Source organism: Ahaetulla prasina, chromosome 1 (assembly GCF_028640845.1).
Source record: "Ahaetulla prasina isolate Xishuangbanna chromosome 1, ASM2864084v1, whole genome shotgun sequence".
In the NCBI taxonomy this organism is placed as follows: Eukaryota; Metazoa; Chordata; class Lepidosauria; order Squamata; family Colubridae; genus Ahaetulla; species Ahaetulla prasina.
This window is the reverse complement of record NC_080539.1, coordinates 286532091-286543503: the sequence shown is the minus strand read 5'-3', so window position 1 is coordinate 286543503 and position 11413 is coordinate 286532091. Positions and strand designations below refer to the sequence as shown.

The following is an 11413-nucleotide window of genomic DNA, read 5'->3' as shown; positions in this document are numbered from 1 at the left end:
GACATTTATGAGAATTTTATTGTAAAATAAGCATTGTAAAAACATTCTAGTTTTCTTGTTTCAAAAGTCTGTTGTTGTCATCATCCATCTTGAACCAACAAAAGAAACCCAAGAACAAGGAGAATTTGCAATTAGCATAATCCATTGTTTAACAATTCTTAAGTGTACAGTATGAATGGAGGTTTTCTATTAAAAAGATTCATACACATTGTATCTTTATTTAAAATTGCTCTAATTATAATAATTAAATAATATGTATTTCATTTACTTGTTATACTACTAAAATGTCTGAGTGGCTGATTTTGGCTCTCAGTGGCTCTGGATTTTGGGGCCCAATGGTTTCCAGGACAATGCTATCTTTAGTGCTGAATGGGATTAACTGTCCAAAGAAAGACCCAGTACACAACTTGGAGGTCCTCCCAGACTCACAACTCTTCCTCAATGAGCAGGTGGCAGTCGTGGCTGGGAGCAACTTTGCACAGCTTTGTGTTGTGTGCCAATTGCACCTGTTCCTGGATCAGCAGACACTGCTCACAGTTAGTCACTTACACCCAACTCACCTCCAGATTGGATTACTACAATGAATTCTATACGGGGCTGCTCTTGAAAAATATCAAAAGTTTCAGCTTCTACAAAAAAGTGGTGTGAGCAGTTATGTGTGCTCTTAGAATAGCGCATGTTATACCTTTGCTCTGTGAGCTGCATTGGTTGTCAGACTGCTTCCAATCCAATTCAGCTGCAGATGGTGTTTTTGACCTATAAACCCCTTCATGGCATATGACTAGGCTATTCAGAGAATGCCTTTTCCTAGTCCTTCCCGCTTTGCCAGAGTAGGCATGCTGCAGGTACCATGCTAGCATGGGGGAAGGGGTGTTTCCCATGACCCGTGTTTTCTTCATTTTATGGAATATTCTTCCCTGCAAAATTGTTACTTCCACCCTTTTGATATTCCACAAGGCTCTCAAAACCATTTATAGTATCAGGTCTGGGATTCTCAGGGAATTAAAGACTTGCTGAAATTGCTTCATTCCTTCAAAGGCATCTTCAGTGAGATGGGTAGCTATATAAATTTGATTAATGAAATAAAAAAATAAAATGTCAGCATTACCAATAACAGATATAAATGTATGTATGTATATACAGATGTATATACAGTATGTATGTATGTGTGTATGAATATATATTCTTTCAGTGAATAAATGAAGAATGAATGAGCTGTAAGGAATCTTGGAGGTCTTCTAATTCAGCCCCTGCTCAAGCAGGAGAATCTGTACTATTTCAGATAATAGACTCTAGACTCCTCTTAAAAACTTCCAGTGATGGAGCCCCCACGATTTCTGGAGGCAAGCTGTTCCACTGGTTAATTGTCTTCACTGTTAGGAAGTTTCTCCTTAATTCCAGGTTGCTTCTCTCTTTGATTAGTTTCCAACCATTGTTTTTTGTCCTGCCCTCCGGTGCTTTGGAGAATAATTTGACCCCTTCTTCTTTGTGGCAGCCCCTCAAGTACTGGAATACTGCTATCATGTCATCCCTAATTCTTCTTTTCTTTAGACTAGCCAAACCCAAATCCTGCAGCCGTTCTTCCTGTTTTAGTCTCCCGGCCTTTGATGATCTTAGTTGCACTTCTCTGAACTTTTTCCAAAGTCTCAACATCTTTTTTGTATTATGGTGAGCAAAATTGGCCATAGTATTCCAGGTATGGTCTTACTAGAGCTTTATCAATGGAGATTTGTACCATGAATAGAAATGTTTTGAGTATTATGCAAAAATAACACAAAATTGTTACACTAATATTTCAAACATGCCATTTCAGAGTTATTGTTAACACACATTCAGCCTAAATTATCTATATAGTATTTTAAAAGATCTTTAAATTAGATTGCTTTTGTATTGCTGCTAATAGATAAGAACATAATACCATTATATACAAAGCTTTCATAACACAAGTAAGTTTCACATGTAAACATAATTCTCCTTCAAATGTTACAATAGTTTTTAAATGTATTACATGGAGATTTGAAAAATATTTGTTATACTGCAATACAAAAGCCAGCAATGCCAATAAAAAGTATCAATCACAGCAATGTATGTTATTTTGCTAAATAAATGCAAGATTACAATAATAAACCATGTTAATACACAAACATAAACCAAAAGTTATTATTCTAATGTATTTCAAAAGTATTACCAGGTTATATTCAGCATTAACAATCTATATGGTGAATTCAAATTGTTTTTAAAGTCAGAATCACACTTGGTTGTGTACTGCAGTTAATAGAATAACAGTTAATAGCACAGCAGACAAGTCAATTACATGTAAAGCTTTTCATAGCTCATTTTCCAGATTGAGGGATTTCAGATAAACATTTCCAATGTGACTGCTAATCACAGATCATGTCATTTACAGATAAGGTTTCTCCTTTCCAGTGGATGAAGTCTGTGTATTTAGTAGGAACTTAATCCTAGAAACCATAATTAAAAAAAGAATTAGTTTGTCTTAATATAAAATACATAATTAATTTTAAAGACAGTTTTATATATATATATACACACATTTCTTTATATAAATTTATATACCTGAAATACTAACAGATTTCTTTCTTTACTACTCCTTTGTACTTTTTGCTAATTATCTGTACTATGACAAAAGCCATAGTGATACTAATATTTAGAGATACTATTTAATTCCACTGAAATGGGATATTTTAATATCCATTGTTAAAATTGGATGCCAGATATTGTAAGTTATATGGAAGAACATAAGAGTTTTTCAAGCTCTTCTCATTCCTCCTCTAAGTCTATCCACAGCCATTTGTGGCATCTCTGCTTTAATCTATTTTCAAATTGCTTATTCTTTACTTACTTTCTACAGCAATCTGATTTTTTTTTATTTGTATTTCGTCAAGCATGGATAGGGACAGTTGTCACGCTGGTGCGCTTAAGCACGCCCCTTAAAGACCTCTTTTGGAATGGGGTGAGGTCTACAGTGGACAGTCTAAGGTTAAAGTTTTGGGGGTTTGGGGAAGAAACCAGAGTCAGGTAGTGCATTCCAGGTGTTGACCACTCTGTTACTGAAGACATATTTTCTGCAGTCTAGTTTGGATCTGTTTACCATGAGTTTGTATCTATTGTGTGCTCTTGTATCGTTTTGGTTGAAACTGAAGTATTCATTGGCTGGTAGGACATTGCAGCAGATGATTTTATGTACTATGCTTAGGTCAGACTGAAGATGGTGAAGTTCTAAGTTGATAATGTTTTCTTACCTTTATTTTTCCTTCAGCATTGTGTTTATCCAGATAGGCTTGAATGCCTGCACCATAATCAGGATGAACATCAGAAAAGTTTTTCACCTAAATTGGCAAAGAAATATTAAGGTCATTTGTCTCTTTTGTAATTCCTGTACTGATGAGAACAAGTCAATTGCTATTGGCACTGAGATCTGAAATTTCAGCATACCAGGAGTGTACTTACTCAACTACTGATATGGCAAAGTACTATTTTTCAGTTGAAAAGATGAAAATTATTTTTACAAGAAAAATACTACTTATATTTCTATTTATATACAATAGAGTAGAGTAGAGTAGAGTAGAGTAGAGTAGAATAGAATAGAATAGAATAGAATAGAATAGAATAGAATAGAATAGAATAGAATAGAACAGAATTACTTTATTTGACCAGTGTGATTAGATACGCAAGAAGTTTGTCTCTGGTGCAGTTATTCTCAGTGTACATGCAAAGCAACAGAATTGTCATCATCAACATCATCAGCATCTGCATCAGCATCATACCAATAATATGGGGTAGTAAAAAAGATAAGAAGGATAATAATAATATTATAGCCATACTACATGGATACATATGCATAGACTTGTAAAAACTAAACATATCTAAATCTAATTTCAAAATGCTTTATCATAAGGTCTTTATTTTTCTACCCAAATGAAATAGATTCAGCACTAAAGTTAATCTGGACTGGAAACTGACAACTTACATTTTTATTAGCTTTCAAATTAAAATGTTGAAAAGGCTCCAACAGAACAATTGTAAGGATTATTTAGAAGAGAACTTAATTGTGCACAATGCACCTTAAGAAGAAAGAATCTTAGGACTGCAATTCCAAATCAACTACAACTGAAGCTATCTAGAAAGTCTTATACTTAGGCAAGAAAAACCAAAAGTACACACATAGATTGGGTGAAACCAGGCTTAATAGCATTAACTATGAGAGGGATCTTGTAGTCTTAGTGGCCAACCAATTAAATATGAGCCAACAATGTGCTGCAGCAGTCAAAAAAGCCAATGCAATCCTAAATTGCATTAACAGAGGGATACAATTAAGATCAAGGGAGGTACTAATACCACTCTATAAAGCCTTAGAAAGACCACACCTAGAGTAATGCATCCAGTTTTGGTCACCACACTATAAAAAAGATGTTGAGACTCTAGGAAGAGTGCAGAGAAGAGCAACCAAGATGATTAGGGGACTGGAGATTAAAACATACAATGAACGATTGCAGATACTGGGCATGGCTAGTCTAGTGAAGAGGAGGACCAGGGGAGACATGATAGCAATGTTCCAGTATTTGAGGGGCTGCCACAGAGAAAAGGGGTCAAGCCATTTTCTAAGGAATTGGATGGAAACTGAACAAGGAGAGATTCAACCTGGAAATAAAGAGAAATTTTCTAACAATGAGAACGATCAACTAATGGAAAAAACTTGCCTTCAGACGTTGTGGGCTCTTCATCACTGGAAGCTTTCAAGAAGAGACTGGACTACTATCTGTCAAAAATGGTGTAGGAACTGCTTGGACTGGGGATTGGACTAGATGACCTACAAGGTCCCTTCCAACTCTGTTAATCTGTATTTATATCAGAAAGATATCATGGTTGATGGTATCAAAGGCCACCAAGAGGTCAAACAGAACAAGGATGGACACATTATCCACAACCCACTCCCACCATTTTGAGATCATCAAAAAACATGACCAATGCCATTTCCATCCCATATCCAGGCCTGAAACCTGATTGGAAACGATCTAGACCAGTGATGGAGAATCTATGGCACGCGTGCTGGAAGTGGCATGCAGAGCCATCTCTCCAGGCACGCCAGCCGTTGCCCGTTGCTTTTCATGGTTCTGGCGCGCATGCTAGCTGGTCTTCGGCACGCGGGAGTGCCAGAAACTGGAAGACCAGCTCCCTGGTGCACATGCCAGAAACTGGAGAAACCAGAAGCTCAGCTTCCCAGTGCACACATGCGCACCAGGGAATTGCTGTTCCAGTTTCTGGTGCTCCAGCGCATGCACGCCAGGGAGATACTCTTCAAGTTTCTGGTATTCCCCCACGCGTGCACACTCCCATTTTGGCACTCACCAACACTGATCTAGAGTATCCATTTCATCGAGGAACCTCTGGAGAAAGGTTGAAAATTATCCAACAGAGTAGAATTTAGTGATGGCTTCTTAAAGAGGGCAGACCATAGCCTTTTTAAAATTCTGGGGCACAACCCTCTCCCACAGGGAAGCATTAATCAATACCAGGACCCACCTGCATGTCAATTCCAGAAAAACTTTCATAAACCAGGAGGGACATGGATCTAAAATGCAGATATTTGCACTCAAGCTCCCTAGGTTCCTGTGTACTCCCTCAGGAGCAACAGGGTTAAGCTGTTCCCAGGGCAAGAACCTGCCTCACCAGACCAGCAACCACACCGGCATCTAACTGGGAATAAAGTCAATAAATTTTCTCTTCCAGAAAATCAGCAAATTCCTCAGCGCACCCTTTCAGGTGAACTTTTGTATCCTCCTACACCAGGATGAGAAGGCTCACCTTATAAAAGGTCACAATTATCTGCAGTTCACTGATTAAGGATCTTTACAGTTTGGAATCACCAAGCATAAAGTTCACTACCACAAATTTTTCTAGGAAAAGAAACTGGCAGAAAATCAAAGTCATTCTCTGGGTTACCCATGAATCGCCTGACCCACCATATAATAAGACTTAAGTGGAAGAAGCACACTGGATTTCATAAAATTCAAGATGGATTTTTCAGCAACATGCTTTCTAAGTATTTTTCTTCTGAAACACACAATATCTATACTTAAAAGAAAATGAACTCAACAACTATCCATATTTAAAGAAACATGACACTGTAGATACTGCATGAATCAAAGAAGAGGGCCGTGAAAATATTTGCAGATCCCTCGCATCCTGGACATAAACTGTTTCAACTCCTACCCTCAAAACGACGCTATAGAGCACTGCACACCAGAACAACTAGACACAAGAACAGTTTTTTCCCGAAGGCCATCACTCTGCTAAACAAATAATTCCCTCAACACTGTCAGACTATTTACTGAATCTGCACTACTATTAATCGTTTCATAGTTCCCATCACCAATCTCTTTCCACTTATGACTGTATGACTATCACTTGTTGCTGGCAATCCTTATGATTTATATTGATATATTGATCATCAATTGTGTTGTAAATGTTGTACCTTGATGAACGTATCTTTTCTTTTATGTACACTGAGAGCATATGCACCAAGACAAATTCCTTGTGTGTCCAATCACACTTGGCCAATAAAATTCTATTCTATTCTATTCTATTCTAGAGCAGGGGTGTCAAACGTGTGTTGTCATGGCATTGTCACATGATGTATTGCAACTTTTTTCTCCTTTGCTAAACTGGGCATGGGCGTGACCAGTGCATGATGCATCTGGGTTGAGGGCCGCAAGTTTGAGACCCCTGCTGTAGAGCATGCATAACTCCATAATCCATAACATTAAACTGAAAAAAGATATTTAGTTATAAGTTAAATATAGTTATATATAGTTAACTAATACTATACACACACACGTGTGTGTGTGTAGAGAGAGAGATAGAATGAGACAGAAACAGAGACAGAGTGAGAGAGAAAGAGAGTCTCCTTGACTTATGACCACAATGGTGGGATCAGAAAATTCATCATTAAACAGTACAGATGTTAACTGAGTTTTCATGTGACTGCACCCAATTTTATGATCTTTTTCCCATGGTTGTTCAGCAAATTATCCATGGTCATTAAGCAAGACATCACATAACCATGATTTATGACCTCCTGCCAGCTTCTCTGTTGACTCTGTCAGAACATCTCTGAGAAGATTGCAAAAGGTGATCACATGACTGTAGGATGCTGCACCTGCCAAGGTCCCAAATCACGGTCATGTGATTCCAGGGATGCTGAGGTGTCATAAGTCTGAAGACAAGTCATATGTCACTTTTTTCTGCACCGTATAACTTTGAACAATAAATAAACAAGTGATCATTAAAGAAGGACTATCAAAAACTTTTATCCGTTAAGCAAGGATTATCAAAAGCCTTTTTCCAGAATTGTATGCCAGCAGATGTGTGAGTCCAAGAAAGAAACAGCTGCTTTAAGGGGTTATCAACAGATGGCATCTGTGTGTCCTGCATGCTCCAAAATCCAAAGCCTCTCAAATTGGAATATCTACACAAATTTGTGACGTATTACATTGTTACTTACAGCTCTCTTCTGGATGAAAAGCTGAGCATCCTTAAGATGGTTGGCAATGTTCTCACAAAGCCTCATGCGTTCTTCCTCATTCAATACTTTGACAAAGAAGTCCCGTACCTTTCAATAAATAGTGAAAGCAATCGTTATACATATATCTCCTGCAAACCTAATAGAAAACTTCTACAATTCAAATTTCATGAACAGTTATCAACCTCATCTATTAAGTAAATGAGAATAAACTGATGGCTATTTACGATAATCACGGAATTCTCTCTGCTGTTTAAAATGTGAAAAGTTCTGCCTTCTTTGAACCCCCCCCCCTTTCCCATTCATATGCTATAAACAATGCACTGACAACTGACTGCCTCTTTAGCCAAAGCAGCTCTCAAGACCACATCTGGATCAAGCAGCTTAACCTCCTACCTCTTCAGATATTCCCTAACAGGTGATTTGAGCCAGTGGTGAAATGTAAAATTTGTTACTACCGGTTCTGTGGAGGTGGCTTGTTGGGGGAGGGGGAGTAATGTGACTGGATGGGCGCGGCCAACTTTTTTTTTTACTTTTAAAAACATTTTTTACAACCTCTTCAGCCAAAGAGGTTGTAGAAAAAATGCTTTTAAAAGGCTCTGACAATCCCAGCTGAGCTGCGTGATCATCAGAGGGTTTTTCTTTTACTTTTAAAAGCATTTTTTCGGCCGAAGAAAAAATGCTTTTAAAAGTTAAAGAAACACCTCTGATGATTGCGTGGCTCAGCTGGGCATGAGGAGGGGAGAGATTTTTGCTACTGGTTCTCCGAACCACCCGCTGCCATCGCTACTGGATTGGGAGATCCGGTCCGAACCAGGAGCATTTCACCCCTGCTTTGAGCCAGTGGTGGGATTCAAATAATTTAACAACCGGATCTCTGCCCTAATGATTTCTTCCAACAACCAGTTTGCCAAACTGCTGTTAAAGTCTCCCGAAGTGGTGTGAACTGACTGAATCCCATCACTGCTTTGAGCCCATAAAGCACTTTTGGCTATCAGGAAGTGTCATACCGCATCTCCACCACGATCACATGACTGCATTTTAGAATCTTAGCAACCATCTTGCTTTTATGACTGGTTACGTCATCTCATAGTTGTGATTTGTGACAGTGCTGGTTACTGGCTATTTTACTGGCTGGTTATTTGCTGGTTACTGGCAAAAAACCCCTCATGTAAAAAAATGGGTTAATTTAAGTGGATTCGTTTAATGACCACAGTGATTTGCTTAACGACTGCCACCAAGATGTTGTAAAATCAGGTCTATTCATGAGAGTGCCTTGACTTACAACTGTAAATCCAGTCCCAATTGTGTTTATAAGTCAAGGACTACTTCCAAATTTTTTTTTATAAAAAGGGGGAAGGGAATATTTTTGAATGATCTGCAGTATACAGCACCTTATAGTAATTTTGGGCAAACCAGGAAAATAGACTCCAAGAGACCAAATAATCTCACTTTTATACGTGGATCCACAAGCTAATTAAACCAAAGCTTAATTATTTGAGGATATAATTATATCAAGCAAGTACTCCCAATTTTTTGTTTTAAATTAGGTGTTTGGAAGAGGCACAAAGGAAATGTTGATGATAAATTTACCTTGCTAACAAAGAGAGAGAAAAAGAAAAAGTGTGCTTACAGAGAAAGTTCATTTCCAAAATAAAACACAGATAGTCCTCAATTTACGACCACAAAATTTATGTTGCTAAGTGTGACAGTTGTTAAGTGAGTTTTGCCCCATTTTATGACCTTTCTTGCCATATTTGTTAAATGAATCACTGCAGTTCTTAAGTTAGGAACAAAGTTATTAAGGGAATCTGGCTTCCCCATTAACTTTGCTTGTCTGAAAGTCGCAAAAGTTGGTCACATGACCCAGGGACACTGCAGCTGATCACATGACCCAGGGATACTGCAGGTGTAAATATGAACCAGCTGCCAAACATCCAAATGTTGATTACATGGTTATGATGCTGCTGCAACCTTAACGTAAGTATGCAAAACGGTCAAAGGTAACTTTGAATGGTCACTAAATGAATAGTTGTAAGTTGTAACAGAGCATTTCTAGTTTATTTACTTGAGAGACGTTATCCTCAACTGAACTATTAAAACGTTTTACATCGCCTGAAATAAATACGCAGCTCTCCTTCAAAGCGGGTTGATCCTCAGGGCCAGAAAAACTATTTGGGTAATAATTTGGAGCACCACCTAAGGAAAAAAATTACAATGCATTAGAAACAGGACAGAAGCAGCAAAGAATGCAAGAGTATCGACTCTGCAAGCGCATCGCTATGTCTTACAACCAAAAGTTTGTTTTTGCAAGCTAATGGCATTTCTACAATCCCTTTTCAGAGAACTGAATTTCTTCAGGCTAAGTCTATTCTCAGCTGCTTCCAATTCCCCCCCCCCAAAAAAACCCAAAAAACTATTTAGGGCTTTGATTCTCTGTTCCTGTAATTATCTTGATAATTTGGTAAGAAAAAAAGCTTGAAGGTGAAATTAACCCACATATATTTGCAACGTTAATTGACTCACAACCATATTGTGATGACTGTATTGTAAATATTGTAATATTGTGGGTCTATTAATTTGCTTCAGTAGTAATAAAAATAATGAATTCATTTATTATGCTAGCTTTTGGCTCGTTTTAGAATCATTTGTGGGCTAAACATCAATGGACGTCTCAGATATTGCGCTAAATCAGAGGTGGGGAGGCTGTAGGCCCTGAAACCATTTCTGAAGTTTATTTATTTATTTATATTTATTTATTTTATTTGTCAAGTACGTATTAGATAATATATGTAAGTATAAACATGAAGTGAATACATAAAGTGAATACAAATAAAGGGAACATTAGGACAGGGATGGTAGGCATGCTGGTGCTCTTCTGCACGCCCCTTACAGACCTCTTTTTTTTTTTTTTTGTTTACATTTATACCCCGCCCTTCTCCGAAGACTCAGGGCGGCTTACAGTGTATAAGGCAATAGTCTCATTCTATTTGTATATTTTTACAAAGTCAACTTATTGCCCCCCCAACAATCTGGGTCCTCATTTTACCTACCTTATAAAGGATGGAAGGCTGAGTCAATCTTGGGCCGGGCTTGAACCTGCAGTAATTGCAGGCTTTGTGTTCTTAATAACAGGCCTTACCAGCCTGAGCTATCCGGCCCCTTCTTAGGAATGAGATGAGATCTACAGTAGACAATCTAAGTAAAAGTTTTGGGGGTTTGGGGAAGAAACTACAGAGTCAGGTAGTGCATTCCAGGCATTGACCACTCTGTTACTGAAGTCATATTTTCTGGAGCGGTTCACTTTAAGTTTGAATCGATCATGTATAGTTGTGGTTGAAGCTGAAGTAGTTATTGACAAGTAGGACATTGTAGCAGATAATTTTATGAGCTACACTTAGGTCATATCGAAGGCGGCGTAGTTCTAAGTTGTCTAAGCCCAGAATTTCAAGTCTGGGGACATAAGGTATTCTGTTGTGAGAAGAGGAGTGGAGACTCTTCTTGTGAAATATTTCTGGACATGCTCAATGGTATTTTTTGTGGGGTATTTTTTATGTTCTTTGCCTTTGTTATACAAGCTTGTTTCAGTTATATAACAATGAAAAGCACATAAGAACTGCAGTGAAAGCCTAAACTTTGTAAACTTCAGTACCCATCCACTTTGCTCACTCAGAACGTGCATGTGTCTATATGTGTGAGTCTGCTCACATGTGGATGGATGGATGGATGCGGGGGGGGGGAGGGAGAGAGAGAGAAAGAGACTAATCCACGTGTTTTGGGTCACTGCCCTACCAACCCTGGACTGTAACCTGCCAAAAGCTTTTTTGTCATGTAATTTTTGAATTATTGCCTGAGATCACATTCTTGTAT

At 38.1% G+C, this 11413-nt stretch overlaps 1 protein-coding gene across 1 annotated transcript in view; it reads right to left on the bottom strand.

Moving 5' to 3' along the window:
- The window catches only part of LOC131187409 (catalase-like), a 42523-nt gene continuing 31110 nt past the window's right edge, over positions 1–11413 (bottom strand). Inside the window, exons 10-13 of the mRNA XM_058161642.1 lie at positions 9612–9742; positions 7526–7633; positions 3264–3350; positions 1–2455 (exon numbers count right to left, since the gene is read on the bottom strand). Coding sequence (XP_058017625.1) covers positions 2402–2455; positions 3264–3350; positions 7526–7633; positions 9612–9742 — 380 coding nt within the window. The 3' untranslated portion in view covers positions 1–2401. The remainder of the gene's footprint in view (positions 2456–3263; positions 3351–7525; positions 7634–9611; positions 9743–11413) is intronic.